At 38.0% G+C, this 16,657-nt stretch overlaps 1 protein-coding gene across 9 annotated transcripts in view; it reads right to left on the bottom strand.

The window, feature by feature from the left end:
- The window catches only part of SNCAIP (synuclein alpha interacting protein), an 83,511-nt gene that overhangs the window by 9,444 nt on the left and 57,410 nt on the right, over window positions 1-16,657 (bottom strand). For all 9 annotated transcript variants that reach the window (XM_085305411.1, XM_085305417.1, XM_085305410.1 and 6 more), the window contains 3 exons: window positions 11,803-11,928; window positions 7,780-7,949; window positions 1,270-1,362 (listed from right to left, as the gene is read on the bottom strand). In XM_085305411.1, coding sequence (XP_085161537.1) covers window positions 1,270-1,362; window positions 7,780-7,949; window positions 11,803-11,928 — 389 coding nt within the window. The remainder of the gene's footprint in view (window positions 1-1,269; window positions 1,363-7,779; window positions 7,950-11,802; window positions 11,929-16,657) is intronic.

Genomic DNA, 16,657 nt, shown 5'->3' with positions numbered 1-16,657 from the left:
ACTGAAAGTGAGCTCACCACTACTCAGAGACAAAATCACCTGAAAATTTCAGCCAGCAAAAATTACAGAAACCAAACAAGCTGCAAGACAGCATTTGGTCCCATTATCTCTGTTAGGCTGGCAGACAGGGAAGACAAAGACCATGAGTCTACAACTCTTCCCAATGTGTTTTTTTACTTTAGCAAGAGTTTGGATTTGTTAGTCAGTTTTCAGTCTTTTCCTAGCCCATGCTCCTCTGTATAAATACATCTCTAAACCCAGTATCTTTATTTGTCACCTATTTCTGTAATGATTTGCATTTGCATGAAGCACTGACAGATTTACTTCAGAAATATGGAGCACTTGCTTCCCATAGCGCATGAAATTTAATAAAAATGGAACAGAAAGCAGTCATTGTTCCTACACATTCACACTTGATGGCCCAAAGCTCAGACCACTGATGTCAGCAGGAGCTTTTGTGCTGGGTTTATACTTTAACATGTATTTGGCTTCCTACAACTCTGAAACAAGGAAAAACATGGTATCTGTTTTCTAGATGAGAAACTGAATTAGAAAATAATGATGAATCGAGTCCTGTTTGTATGAGTTACTTTTCCCCTTTCAGCGTCTGCTTGAGATTGCTACCTAGAGTGAAGTTGTGTGCTTACTTGACTTACATACATCACACTGGAAGTTTATGGTAGAATCATTTAGGCTCCAGTCTTGTGCCTTTACTGGAAGGGTCCCTTTCCCCCACTTTTAGGTTACTCAGTTTGTGTCTTTATCTGGGACTGGTACTGACAATATAAATGAAACATAAGAATTCTGTAGCTTTGAMTTTTTATACAAGCTACTACAGGCAAAATTTAATGAGCATAAGAAGTCTTATTAATCTGAAAGCAGGTTTTGTTGGTAACTGGCTTTATAAATTACAGCTGGCAGGAATATATGGTGGACTACCACAAGGTCAAACTTTACAATTTTCCTAGGGGTTTCTATGATTCTCTGCTATTCATCTAATACAAAATATATTCTGTTCCACTGTAAATCTGATTTTTACTCTTCTGGGGAACAGGGACTATTAATTTCATACTCAAAATGTCCAATATTTATACAACTTCATGCACTGTCAAATTCTAACAGCTCAGCTTCAAGTCCACAAGGTAAAAGAAACAGACGTACTCTGACAGAACACATTTACTATTCAGACAGGTCACAGCTTCTCCTGAAACTGCTCAACACCAGGAAACTGCTCAAATCTAAGATATAGTAGAATTCCAGTCACGTTACCTTGGAGTCGTGGGCACTGACTTGCCCTCTGAACGCTGGGCTTCTAAAAGCTGCTGCAGTTGGTTCTGCAATGTCACACGTTCCACTGTCTGCCTGTAAGAAAATATAAGATTGTTTAACCTGTATCTTAAAATTGCCTGCCTTAGTACAGTACAGGATAAATGATACCACTTATTCAATTTCATATTCAAAAGAGAAGCTCCATTCACCTATAATTTAAGTAGGAAATAAGATAGAGATTTTAAATATTAACATAAACAAAGGCAGTTAGCACTCCTGTAAGTTGTCTCTGAACCCCTGTGCATTGTGCAATCACTGTACAACATCATCCGAGAGCTGCTTATTTACCAAGAATTATTTATTACACTACACACAAGCATAACTGTGGGATTGTAAGCAGCAGTTTGCTGGAACTGAATGACTCACAAAAAGTAGTATCCCAGAAACAAGCACATCATGTCAGAGTGAACTTAAGGTCACTTGGTTCCTGTTCAGTTCAATAAAGGAAGGGGAGGGGGACAGATTAAGAAGCCTCTTCCCACATTTGGTGGATGTCCTTTACTCAGTTGAACAATGGCTCTCAAAACTGCTCTTTTTCTCACTGCAAATGAACTCAGAGAGGAGCTTTTGCGTGTTGGGTAGCCATGGTCCAATCTATCTCAGACTGCAGGACAGAGCTAAGTATGTCCAGACACAAACTGTATCTGCTTGCTGCACAATCTTATCGAAGGTCCTACATGTGCTCTGCACCCACTTTATATTTAGTAGTRTTTAGATACTGCAGTTTATCACTTTCAGTGTGATGCTGTGATCTACGTTCAACAATTTTAGAAAGCAAATTTAGAAAGAAAAAAATTATATTAGAATTATAGAATTATAATTTTAGAAAAAAAAAGTTCTAATAGGTATTAACTGGCACCAGAATCTAGCAGAACATAATCTTATCAAGAGGCTAACGTATCTATAAACACAAAAGTTAACTTGAAAAATGTTCACTCAGATTAATACGATTATCTTCTGCAAATCTTCAAGTACTTCTACGAAAATAAATGAATAAATCAATTTGCCACAAAAATTCTCCCTTTTCCTGCCTCATCCAACGTTGGCCTTCCATTCTAACATGTAACCACCACTTCAGCTTGTGGATTACAACAGGTAACATTTATTCATTTTGTGATATATTTTAAGTTCCAGCACCTCTAAATACTGTACAGRTACAAGTACTGGGAAACTACTGGAAAACAGAGACTTCCAGCTTTTCACTGCTGTGTACATCCTATCTTTCACCTGGAATACAAACAGCACATCTAGTTTTACTCGCTTCGCTGTCTTTCATTTATGGATAAAGTTACATTATTCTGAGTGAGGCTCTGATTAGAAAAAATGACCATGTGAAAATAACTTTTTATCTGTTTCTTCCAGTCTCTGCTTCTGTTGCTGTAGAAGTAATATGTTTCAGTACTTTTAATCTTATTAGACCTGCAGAACTAATATAGTTCTCTGACAGTGAGCTGGATTCCTTCCTAGCTCACATACCATCAGCAGAATAGTTAACTAAGTTCCAAGCGCAGAGTCTTTATAGCTGGCAACGTCAACGCCAGAAAGAAGCCAGATGACTTTTTAGGCTGTGGGTTGTACTCACAGGGCTGACAAAAAAATAAACATCTTTACTTGTAAAATATCAGACTGGGTCTGAAAAGTACTAAAGAAATAAGAGTGGGATATTGACATACTGCCCTGCCATTACCATTTTGAATACAACCATGCTTTACATAGATCTTTTCTTCAATTTTCCTTCTTCCTTCCTCTCGCCTACACGTTCCCTTATACTATTTTAAAATCACTCCTACCATCTGTCAGCATTGGCTTATACTGTAACTCCCCAGATACCCTCTTTTGAGAGCCAGGGAAATTTTTATTTGAGATTAGATTGTGATTCATTTTATCTGTTTTACTTGCCTTTTATGATTTCCTCAACATCTATTTCTGTATGACTAAATAACAAGGAAAACTAACAATTATATATAGTGAGAATTAATGTGAAACATAGTTCTTCCAGAGAGGTAGATAACAGGTTGTTACACCTTTAAATGTCCGACACCTCTTCTAATGAATTGCTGCCCTTATTCTAGGTAAATATTTTATTACTCTGTGAGAATTAGTTTCTTCMATTTTCTCAGTTTGACCATTTAGTATGTATTTTCCAGCACGCAAACCCACACATCCTTCCAGCACAATCCCTGAAGAAATATTATATACATACATATATATAGTGTGTGTGTGTGTATATATATATAAATATATTATATATATGGATATACTATATATTATTTATATATATCTCTAAGATAACATTGAACATTAATGCATCATAGCTTCTTGGAACAGCAATATTGCTAMGTAATAAAAACAGACAGATTCAGTACGTAAGAATATCACTGTAGTTTTAAGGGTCAGATWTACTTTATGATATTTAATGTCCAAATTCTGAAGGTCTGTCTTAGTTTATATAATGTTCCCACAAAGCACTATATAAGAACCTTGGCATGTCTCCTTAGAAGACCCAAGTTTGCTCCTAATGAAGTCAGGGAGTTCAGTCACTGAACATGAAATATGTTGAGGCACTGGGCACTAATGAAATGTCTTTCATGGTATTCTGACTTACTGCTTTGTCTGGTTTCAAATAAAACAAACAATGACCACTCTATATAGCTGAAAATAAAACAGCTCACCTAAATAAATAAGATATAAACATTGTAAAATTTATACAGTTTCTTATTACACTTTTATATAACTATTATTACTGCACAAAAAGAAAAATCAAACAATATGCACATACCATATATTACCATTATAATCATTTTTATTCAGGTATTTTTATAGCTATTCCTATAAAGTTTCAAGATAATTATGGATTTTGTATATAGAATATAGAAAAGTAGTACAACAGAGAATATTCAGCCACTTTCTGATCCTCATCTTTTGACCAAGGTTTGCTTTGATCATTGGCCTGCTAGAGATTTTGGCTTTATAGTGTATCAAAGAGATCACTAAGTGGCTGGTTCGTTTATTGCTTTGCACATTCAGCTGCAATCCTTTGGGAATAAAGGGAGGATGGTCTGTGATCAAGTGGCATTGTAAAAGAAGTGCAGAGAAGCATTATTTTATGTCATTGGTTCTAACTGCATCTTTTCAGGCCAGGAAAACCTAAACAATACTTAGTATAGTCAGTGATGAAAAACACGTATTTGTGTAAGTAGGAATTTTCAGGTCTGGTATCTAAGGTCTTTTTAGATAATAAATATGCTACTGATGAGATCAGCGAGGGAATAACAAAAATTTTAAGACCTACGGAGACCTCAGGAAGTGAAACTGAAGCCAACATTTTACACAGGCTCTGTGAAGAACTTGTGTCACTGTCTTGGGTATCCTCTTTAGTTCAAAAAAATCCTACTGAATTGACCAAACCTCTACACTTAGCAAGAGAGGCAAACCAAAGCCTTTATTCTAAAGCCAGTAACAGCAGTTTTTGTGGACTATTTTTCTTTTTACTTAGGGAAAGAATTTCTTGGTTCTCCTCCTCTTGCAGAGCACGGTCTCAGTTCATTCTCTTGTGAAGATTCAGTGGAACATTTCTAGCTATTGTGTTTTTCCTTCTCTCAAATACCAAGGCTTTTCCCTCTGAATAGAGACATAGACCCAACTCTAAATGTTTTGCTATACGTTTTTTATATCTTTAATCTGAGTTGCTTTGCATCAGCAGCCACAAAATGTGAACCTTCTATCGGATTGTAAACTTACTGGTTTTGTGCCTTTTTTCAGGAAGAGCTCCAAAGAGCTTGACAGACTGGGGTAATTTCTCTCTAGAACTGTTCAGTGTTGCATTGACGGCTAGAAGAGCTCATAAAAGTATCAAAGCAGCACTCCCTTCTTTGTTTTAGTGCCTTTAAAGGTWGGTGTTGCGAGGTCCTAATCTAAGGTAGTTTGTTCTGAAAGCAGTCTTGATGTGGGCTTTCCTTAAGGAAAGCATGCTCACRCGTGATGTTGCTCTAGTGCAACACTGATGACTCATCTTTCTGTGGGGATATACAGTGCTACCAGGTAGAAGTCCTTATGCCTGGCTGATAAGTACCCCCAGGAAAATGTCTGAAGACAGCTTACATGCTCAGCTTCTCTAAAGCATTTCTCACATTTAAAACAGCTGAAGAAAGATTGGGAGGCAGATCAGGACTTACTGAGTTGTCCTGAGCAGTCAAGTAATCTGTCATGATCCAGCCATAGCTTCTCTGCCTCTAGAATAAGATCCAGAAGTAGGTGGAGAAAATATAGTAAAGCCAGCATAGCTGCCCAAATCGGAGCCTTTCCAATGCAATAGCAGTTTAAAGTACCTTAAACTGTAGATTGGTCTTTTGCCTGTTGCCATATGATGCTTTGGGGATCTTCAGAAGTGCTAGGGCCATWCTATCTTCCTACTACACTAGAGGTAAGACTCCTCGAAAAACTTTGCCAAGTGCTTCCTTCAGGCCATGAGTACATCCTTGAATTTTTATGTAGCCCTCTGATGGGGCTACAAAACAGGGCAGGAGACTTCTTTCACTATCCTCTCTGACTCCTGAGCATAGGCCTCCGAACGCAATGCACAGCTTCCGTTAAGAGCCTACTTGGGGCCTGAGGCTGGTAGCCAAAACAGCCATGCAGAAGCTGCTCTTTCAAGCAGAAAATAGAATATTTCACTGCCTCAGTAAACTGCAACAGGGCCGCCCAAGAGACACGCACAGCCCTTTGTCTTCATAAGAGAGGGAGAAAAGGCAGCTGCTGCACTTTGCAGAGCTAAAGCTGAAGCCTGAAAAAATAGGCTGCTGAAGGGAAGCAGATATAATTCCAGCTGAGACAAGCAAAGGAACCCATGAGGAACCAAATAGGAATCATTTAAATGACTTCCTATGCTTGTAGCCCAAGAGATGACAGAGGGAGCTTAAAAAGTGTTAATGCTCTTGTCAGGAAAGTCAGAACTAGGCTCTATGTCTATGGGAGCCTGCTGACTAACAGAACAAGTCTTTCTTTCTCACATGAGAGGTAACAGTTAAATATTGAGAGAGCACTGTGTAGAACTGAAACATGGAAAACTCATGGTTGCCATTTCTACTTCTCATTTTTACTTTTGCTAAGTTATAGGGAATAAAGATCTCACTGGATATTGAGATGAGTCAGGTGCTGACATAGGCTACTTAGGAAACCTCCTATGTACTTTTATATATATGTGTGTGTGTGTGTGTGTGTGTGTATACATACATATATATAGCGGCTGGTTTGTGTATTTCAGTGTTTTTTAGCAAATGAACCAACTACAAAATATCTGGTACTTTTAAATGTCTAGTCTGACACAGTGTTCACTTAAATCATCAAAATTGTGAAACTTAAAATAATTTCAATTTCATTGTTTCATATTTGTGAAAGTTTAAATGTAAAAGAAGAGTGAATCAGAGAAAATGTTTCTATAACATAAATGCTTAGAGGTACCTACAAAAACAGGCATACTTAAATGTAGTAATGTACTCTATAATGACAAAGGGAGCAGATTGCTACTACATATTCTCTGTTGTAATACAGTAAAAATACACGCAGGTTTACAGCAAAAGTTAGAATTATTATTTTCAAGTTATGCAGTCTGCAATTCTAAAGTTGTTCCAACCACATGATGCTTTCATAAAATGATATGGTTGCTACAAAATATGAGATTTTCAAAAGCTATTTTCACGGTCTGTGGTAGTCAAAAAGCACTTGATCATGTCCTTAAGCAGGAACCAAAAGTTAGGTTAATGCTGATGGTTTCCGAGAGTTTCATCTTATGAGGTAATTGACATGCTCAGTCACAATAACTGTATCCACAGTAAAAGCAAACAGTTGCCTATTTAATGTCTCAACCTACCAGGTTCTTTATAGATCATTTATTAAAAATCATACTAAAATACTCCAGCCAGCTCCTATGAAGAAAAAATACAACACAAACATTTCCTGAGTAGCCACTGTGGGCTTTGGGAATCTTCCAAGTTCAAACAAAACTTCCAACTGCTATTTCCATCATTCCTCCCAACATCAACACCCAATACTTTAGCTGGGAAGAGCCACTCACTGTATATAATATATAAATGCATGCCATGTGAACAGAAAATATGATTAGCAAAGATGTGATTCCAAGGTATTCAAAGGGGAAAAGGGAGAGGATTGCTTACATATATACATATAAAGACAAGGATATTTCACATATACCTTCTTCCACTCCCATTCCTTTCACATTCACAGCAAACTGCCACCAAGAAACAGCTGAAAAACTGAACTGCTAAGGAGGCAAAGGAGCAAATAGTTGGAAATGGCAAAGAGTCRAGAAATAAGGGGGAAGTATGAACTGTCAAATAGCACATGTAGAGAGAAGGTACACTGTTGATAAATTGAAGAGAAGGGACGGTGATGTTTTCCCAATGATCCTTCTGTTAAGATTTAAACACTTACTCCTTCAGTTGCTTAGTTAGCTTCACAACCTGAGAGGCCAATGACATGCAAGTTTCCACAACCACTAAGTAGCGGGAACACATGGTGTGTCCGTGTCGCTCGGCACTTTGTGAGGGTTTCTCTCCCGCATGGTTTTGCATAGTGACATTTGCTCCATATTCAACCAATGTCTGTTAAGAAACAGAAGGCAACATTGAGAGCTGTAAACATAAATTAGCTGTGATTTTTGGTCAACAACAAGAATTGCTAGGCCCAGAGCACTCCTGATTAGAAYGTTTGAAAACGCTGGTCTAAGCTGACCATTTTTAAAAATCAATCGATCAACTAAGTCTGCATCACCCAGAACTCCCAACGCATACCACCACCCGAAAAAAAAAAATCTATCACTGAGGCTAGCACAGCAGAGTGTGCTGTTCTTTCAGATCATTATTAAAAGACTATTTGTCCTTCCTCTGTCTTCTCTGTTCAACTTTAATTAAGTCATTTTCTGCTAATTTGCTATGTAGCATAGCATGACTTGTACCATTCATACTGTGATGGCGATCACCAAATGAAAACAGAACACATGCATTTTGATTCTCCATCGAGCTGTAATAACATTTTTTCAGGTGAACTTTCCTATGTATGACTGAACACTGTGCTAACTTTGCACATGCTGATGCAAGTACAGGAGATGCAAGCAAGTGCAATTCAGAGGACATCCATGCTAGATAAAAACCAAGGTCCAGGGAAGCACCAACACATTGGTAGTCAGTTTTTAAATGAATGGTGCTGAGCTGTAAATGCTTACAAGCTCTGGTGTCTGCTGTTCTGGGGATTTCTAGACTGCAGCACACTGCAACACATCCTAAGAATCTGAATTTAGGAATGCYTTTGCTACGATATTTGCTGACTCTTTTTGTGGTTTAGCTCTCAATTTTCTACCACAGCAGAATCCCTGTGTTTAAAACAATCAGCGTACAGGTCTCAATGTCCTGATTCCTCAGCCAAGGGACATTTGGAAATGAAAGGTATGGCACACACTTTCCAACAACTCCAGTAGGTCACAGAGCCACAACTTCCTTTTGTAGGAAAAAAAAATGTAGAATGATATTTTTTGATGCTGAAAGTCTCATTGATTTGCACTTGCTTGGCTTTCCCCATTATCTTTTTAAAAGATCCTGAAATATTTGTCAGCATCCAGACTTTAGGTGAAATAAGAGCTCAGTCTGACATACACCTCTGTGGTACCCGTGCTCCTACTGGAGAACCCCAGCCTACGTCTAGAGGTCTGTTCAGGTTGTGAGCATGGCATTTGGGTGACCTCTGGGACTTGAATCCAGAGTGTTGTAAGGGAAAAAGAAGTTCTGCCAGGCTGACCTCAAGAGATGCAATAACTGAAATAAGATTTCAAACCAAACCTTCACTTTTTCTGGTTAGTTTGTAATGATCTCTGTTATATACTATTTGCTTTACTGTAGTGCCTAGAACAGGATTTAATTGTACTCAGTAATGTTCAAAAATATACATCGCTCACAGCATTTTGGAAAAAAATGCTGAACAAAACCCTAATGTATCCAGCAACTACAGCATCATTAACATACACATATACACATGCAGGAGAGAAAGAAGGTGGCTCAGCTCCTAATTGACCTATCCAGGCAGAGCCAGGGAGTTGTAGTTTGCCTACAGCTTGATGTGGCTTTCTTGACTCAGAATAGCAGGCACAAAGACATCTGCTGACAGGAGAAAGGAATGGTAGTCTCTCTTGTCTACTGAATCTGTACAGAAAGAAAACTTCAGAAGAGTCTTGCACTGCAGCTCATGGCAGCAATTTGGGGTTAACTTGCTGGTAAAGAAAACCAGGAAAGGGAGGAGTTATGACCTTGTAAAAAGCAATACTGTAATTCGGAAGACACCAAGAACGTCACTTGCTCATAAGAATAGAGAATAASAGGGCCGAGGGATCACTGAAAACCCATGACACTACATCCTCTGTATTGCTACCTACACTTCCCCTTCTTTATTGCTTTTCCTTTTTACTCATTCTTCACTGTGCCTTGTTTTAAACTAGGCTGTTAAGCTCACAGCAGGCTTATTTTATTTCACAGCACAACAGAGTACTAGCTGCACTTAGCACCCTAAAGTGTTAAAGTGACATACAATAACTGAATATTTTTGCTGTGTATAGTTATTTTCATGATTTACTTCCTATGGCTTTGCTTCACCAACACAAAACGCTAGTTGTTGGTTTTCAAATTGATCTCCAATAAAAGTTGTCACCACTCTGTTTAAAATATTTTACCCATTTCTCCTTCAAAATCATTGTACATCTTGAAGAGACACTGTAAAAATTAGTAGCCCTACACACAGATCTACCACAACAGTGCTCTCAACTATTCCTTCCATCCTTTTTTTTTTCCAACTGGTCATAGCAATTGTCTGCAAAATAGTAATAAAAACACTAGCTTTAACACAAATGTGCTGATTTGTTTACTATGATTCTCACAAGAGTTTGTTCAGGATTTCCAGTATTTTTGACATCTTCAAAAGAAGATGACAAAGACAGACTTCCCATCAGCTGAGAAAATGTAAAGGTGCCATGTCCTCCAAACCCATGCAGCTGTTTTCTTCTAAGTCTACTCCTTCGGCTCAGTTATCACCTATTTTTCTTTCTCTTATTGTGTGAGACTCAAAAGTGGTTTTCACATAGTCTTCTCTGTATGTCCAAGCTTATAAATAAATTGCCATAGTAATAAGCAGCTGTGCATCAGTAGATTTAACGTAATATCATACATAAATATTTTTAGCTCTCTAAAAAGGTCAGCTASCTGGACTTGGCTAGCTGTATTTCTTTTAAGATTGAACTAAAAAGAAAAAAACTCCCTGCATTCACTATGCTCTAAGAGTTACTGTCTATCACTCATGTGCAGCAATAAGTTTAATATGTTTATCTGCACTCTCAAAGTCTCTGTAAATATCTGTGGTCTCAGACTCTCAGAATTACCACTGCTTCTTGGACATGTTTTCTCTCCCCTCTTGACTTAATCCCACCTTGAGTTCTGTTTCCTGGCTTTCTGCCATGTGGTTATCTACTCTTTTCTCTGTTCTTCTATGATGACTACCTTGTTTCTCAAGTATCYTTCTGTTAGTTTTATTACACCCAAGTTAATTTTATTATTATTTCTTCTTTAGTTTTCAAAGTGATGACAACAACAAATATTGAAAAGTATTCCTGAGAGTAATGATTCTTGTGACTCCCAAAATAATGGGTACATCCATGTTGTACAATTCAATGCAAAGTAGAAATGCTTGACCTAGCCATCCAATTCAACTCTGTAGCTTTTTTGGTATGTCTACGCTGAACACTGGTACTATACAGGCAACTAAACTAGCTTTTTCAGATCCAACTCCTGAAAGCACTGTAGCTGTACTAGCCTTTTCAGCAGAGCAAATTAATCATTTCAGCAACTCTGTACAACAGAACTGTTTTGCTCTCAGTGATCAAAGTTATTCATTGAGAACTACCAGAAATCACTGTTACACTGTATTTAGTACAGATATATTCAAAGGATAAGGATGGCTTGCTCAAAGTAGAAATCTTTTAACATGGAGCAAACCCTATCTGTTAAGACCTTATGCCAGAGAGCTGCAAATATTTATAAGAAAAAGAAACAAAGAAAGTGTCAGAATAGYAAGAGAAAGTTGATATCAAAGTACACATATCTTCTCTGGCAGCCCTATTTTAGCATAAAGACATACTCATTGGCTACTTATATATGAACARCATAATGACGTTTTCTTCTTGCAATGAAAAGGTTACTTTAGATTTAAAACAGTAAAACTGAGAATAGAATTCAAAATATAGAGCTTTTTGGCATTTCAGTCCCAGTTCCACTGGTTTAAAGCTTTTTCTTCTGGCAAATTTTAAGGTATTAGGGTATTTTTCCTACCTCTAAGGTCTTCCATATTTATTTTAAAGGTTGTTAGGATTCAAGTTTGACTGAAAGTAGATCTCTGATGCAAACATAGCTAGTACTCTACCTGTATGCATCCTAGATAGCCATGCTGAGCAGCTACATGAACAGCAGTATTACCATCCTGATCAACTTCATCCAGCGAAATCCCTTGTTCTTGCATAAACTGAAGAAGCCACAGAAGGATCTTCTCCTAGGGAGAGAGGAAAAGAAAAGTCACAAAAAGTAAGAAACAACAAAGAGTTAAACATACTACAGGAACACTGGTAGCATCAACTGTTAATAAATCTGTCCCGTATTTCCTATTATAAATCCTTGCTTTCAATCCCTCTTAACTTTGTTAGACTTGGTGTTAACATGGGCCAAACTCTTGACTGGATCTTTCAAGGATATAAGTAAAAATACTTCATTCACTTTAATAGAAGACATATTAGGAAAAATATCTGCACCGTAACACATTCAGACAACTGTGCATTGAAAAGCATGAGTATCCACATGTTGGAGAYGAGATGTGAAGCAAAACAGACTGCAGGTCAATTTGAAAATCTGCCAAAATTTGGTGAAAGTTCATAAGCCCCTTCAAAAAACTGCAACAGGAGCATGCACAGAAATCACAGAGCTGAGCAGCTAGATTCTTCAAAGCTATTATCATGTCCCAGCTCTGGGCTGTTGTGTAGGAGGAGAAGCAACAGAACTAAAAGCTGGAAATCTATCTATCCTGCAATCTTAATGCATTCAGCAGCGGACGACATGCATGTGCCTGCACGTCAAGAAGRATGGGGAGACTTGGACCACAAACTTGCAGGCAGAAGCCTAGGAGTCAAAACTGAGTTGAGGGAGAGGGAGAGAAAGGTGTACAAGATGTGGTGCAGGAATCTGCAATATCGAAGAAGCACCAGTAGCTTGGAACGGGAAGAAGGAATTAAATTAGATGAGGTTCTGGCAAGAATCTAGACATAGATGGGAAAGGTGACTAGGACTGAAAATCTGGGGAAGAGGAATTGGACCAGAAAAGAAGCTGTTCGCAGAAAAGAATTATGATCAGTCAGAAGAGGGACTGTGAACATACACATACCCACAAGAAGGCAGACTTTAGATTTCCTGTGCTTGACTTTGCTATCTTAATTCTTTTTAGCGTTGCTTTTTGTGTGTGCATGCATGTGTAATACACACTTTYATAATCTTCCCTTTGTAACAATGGAGAGTTTACACGTTTCCACTATGCTKCTGTTATTTCTTATTTTCCACAGTAGGTTTCTTCAGAAAACTATTCTACTCCCTACCCTAGCAAGCTTCCATGCTTCTTTAGATTAAATTTGATTGTGCCCTTCTGAATGTGATACATACTGAAAATCTATAATAATAATACATGCATTACATAAAAACATGAGTTCCCTTTCGATGATAACTAGGTGTGTGCCTAGATTTTGCACCTTAATAAAGAATAAACTACTTTCTATCTCATTTTTTTTAACCTAAACTTGCATTTATCATCTTCAATTTATATCTTTTTACCATTTAATGCCATTTATATATTTATTTATATCTGTCATGTGCAGTACTGACTAGAAGCTCTAACTCCAAATGGTTTTGTAGATGCTGCTGCTGGCAAACATCAGTGCAAACAATTAACCTTAAGCACTTCAGTAGTTTTAGCTCTAAGTACATATTCACACATAGGAAAACATGTGTRTGCAAGCCTAAGAGTCTCACAGCTAAACAAAACAGTGCTGAAACGCAGCATCTCTAGGATTTTGAACAGTAATCAAGTAGCAAAGAGAAATAAATATGGAGAAAGGAAGCTTTACCTATGTATCTTGGGCACAAGCCCCTTCTTGTATAAAAATAGCCATGAACATTTTCATGTCAAGGAAAAGAAGACAGGACCTCAGACTTTTTAGGTCTCCTCCAAATTATTCTGCCCATTCAAACACCTTGATATCCATTCACTACTTCAGATGGTTAGCTCTGGAACTTATCTTTTTTGAATTTCCCCTTTAACGGTAGTTCTGGTTTTATTACAGGGTAAAGGGACAGATACTAATACTTCTCCTTGGCTGAATGCCAAATACAGCTGAGAGCCAGCACAGAGAGATGCCTTCAGATCACAGATACCTTTTAAAATACTTATGAGCAATTTATAGAGCTGTCAGTGTTGTAAGCCAGCAGTGGAGAAGGATTATGCTACTCCTATGAATTGCTGTTACGTTTCAATAATAATTWAAAAAAAAAAGCATTTTAGAGAAATTTCTCTGTAGAATTAGAAGACAACAAAAGCTTTGAAATTATATAATATGTATTTCTTCAGAATATAATAGGGATCAAAATGTTGAGCATGGTCTGTAATTTTATGACCACAGTCAGCATGGAACAAATTATGCTTTATAGTCATTTATCTTATCAGACACAGAAATCAAGTGCCTGGATGGCTACCTGCAATCATCTGTCTTTGGAAGTGTTTGTGCATCAGTCAGTCACAGGCACAACTTTACAGAAGGGAGGAAAAATGAGGGAGAGGTAATAATTTGTGTTTCACTCAAATGACTACATTTTCCCACAGATATATCCTTGACATACATAGGGAAAATTACCATTTTATTTACTTACATATAGGAAAAATGAATACTTCACATATCAAAGGATATATATCCATACTACATATTTGTAATAAAAGTGTTCTTAGATACATTTTTCATCAACTCCATTTATTTAAACAAAATGAAAGATAGTAAGAAAATTCATTTATAAGATTAAAATAATGGAAAATTATCATGTACTTGTTATGCAACAGGAACTGGCAAGTTATTCAGTACATTTAATAATTTTAAGACTTGCAGTTATCTTATATTGTAACTGTGATTAACAACCCGCTGGCATATTCTGGATCTAAAAGTCAAACGTCCCCAAAGAGAAGATTCTAGAAAAATATCACAACATGTTATTTCTGTTTTCGGACAGGTTGCAGACCTCAGCTCTCATAGCTGACCTCTGGAGCAGAAAGAATATTTAACAAAAAGCATTTTTATTATTAAGTGGACTACAAACGGAAGGATTAGCATGGCGAAAAGCAGTGACTCTACACCTGATCCTAGCCTCATTACTTGATATTGATCATTGATATTGACTAAATTAGCTCCCTTTCCCAGTAGGTATTAGGTTTTCTGAATAGAGGACTGTGGGGTGAGTATAAAAGTCACAAAATATCCCTACAGAAATGACATTGGATAGGAAAAAGCAAACATCCTGAGGTGCAAAAAAGTGCACTGTCACGCATTTGTGTGCATGACTGCCACACGCTCCTCCCCATTGCAGCCTCCAGCCCCTACACCACTCCCAAGTGGCGAATAAAATCCCTCCTAAGCCCTCATCAAGCTGCAGCTCTGGTTCCCTCTCCTGAAGCTTTAGGCTCACTGGTGGTCCAGAGGCAACAAACCCTCAGCACTTCCCATTCTCTCTAACATGTGCAGTCCTTGCTACTGCAGCATCGGTGTTGCAAAGAAACTACATCCCTGGGAAGCTCTTAGTCAGGACCTACTAAGCTCACCTGGGATTGCAGCACCACCTCCTTCCTATCACATAATGCCCATGCCAGACATAGCTGGTCTATGATCTGCAATACATCAACAACCTACACCTGATACAGCAACTTCCATCAACRCCGTTTTTCCTCCATACCCTTCCAAGGTTGCACAACTCCATAATTAAAAAGAAGCCGCTGCTAGGAGGTATGCAGACCAGGCTGCAGGCTGGCATTAAGCTCTTCTCCTCACCCACCATATGAACTTCTACAACCCCCTCCCTGATGGAACAAAAGCAAATGAGAYAGAGATGAAGAACAGAGTATTGTCGAGCTAAAACTGGAGTCTGGCCATGGCTGTGGTTTGACTACGATTAACACAGGAGCTTTGATATAAGCTTCCTTTTGTTGCCCATACTAAATTATATTTATGGAAGAAGAATATGGCATGTATGCACAATGCCTGGGGAAATAATGGATGGGCTGACTTTGTTAGAAATGACTGAACAACAGGTCTTCACTGTAAAAATAATACTCTTGTAATTCTGCCAAGATCAGTGTTTACACGCATTATTTCTCGCGTAAGTAATAGCAGAATAAATTAAACCTTATAGGACAGCACCAACTCTGCATTCAAATTTCTCAACATACAGTTGGATAAAATAGTCTGGCTTCCTTTTAGCCTCAATATTCTTCCAGGTCTGCAAGATATTTAGGGATTATATACATATATATGAAAAAAAGATAATTGACAATGCATGTGAACTTTCTTTGGCATTCAGTGAACTATGAAAATTTGTCAGTAATTTTTATACCATCTTTTTAGATTTCATGGGTGGCTGGYTGTAGCTGGTGTTTCTTAACTGGTGAAGCTTCCTTCCTGCTCTGAATAGAAKACAGTTGCAGCATGCCAGAGATGTTCCTGGCAGCAGGCACAGTAACTTCACTGAATTTAGTTTGTCTAAATATCTTTAGGGATGAGAGTAAAATTAGGCTTACTAAAATGAAAACATGAATGTAAGTCCACATTAAGCTTTCTCTTCCAAATTTTCTTCCTAATAACAAACACTCCTTTCTTAAACCCACTTCTGACCAGATACCCAAGTGCCTTATATTCAGTGTTAGATTTACAGGCCAAACTTGTCAAAGAAAGGGCAGAATCAATCAGTATCTCCTGCAGGGTTCTAATTTGCAACAGTAATGTGCACAGTAGGTAGGAGGTGGAGGAGGAACACAGGTCTCTGGTCAGTGTGTGAATGAGGGTGTCTGTGTTGCCTCAGGAAACACCAGGAAAAGGGGATGACTTCCAGCTCTCCAGCCTTCCACACCTGCCTGCTCTCCTTCCCTCTCCCTCCAGTAAATCCATTGTTGGATAGGACCARCAGCTAAAAGCAGAAACATGCCA

Source organism: Rhea americana, unplaced genomic scaffold (assembly GCF_003343005.1).
Source record: "Rhea americana isolate MKP2758 unplaced genomic scaffold, rheAme1 scaffold_22, whole genome shotgun sequence".
Taxonomy (NCBI): Eukaryota; Metazoa; Chordata; class Aves; order Rheiformes; family Rheidae; genus Rhea; species Rhea americana.
Note: the sequence above shows the minus strand (reverse complement) of the source record. Positions and strands in the feature narration are given on the sequence as shown.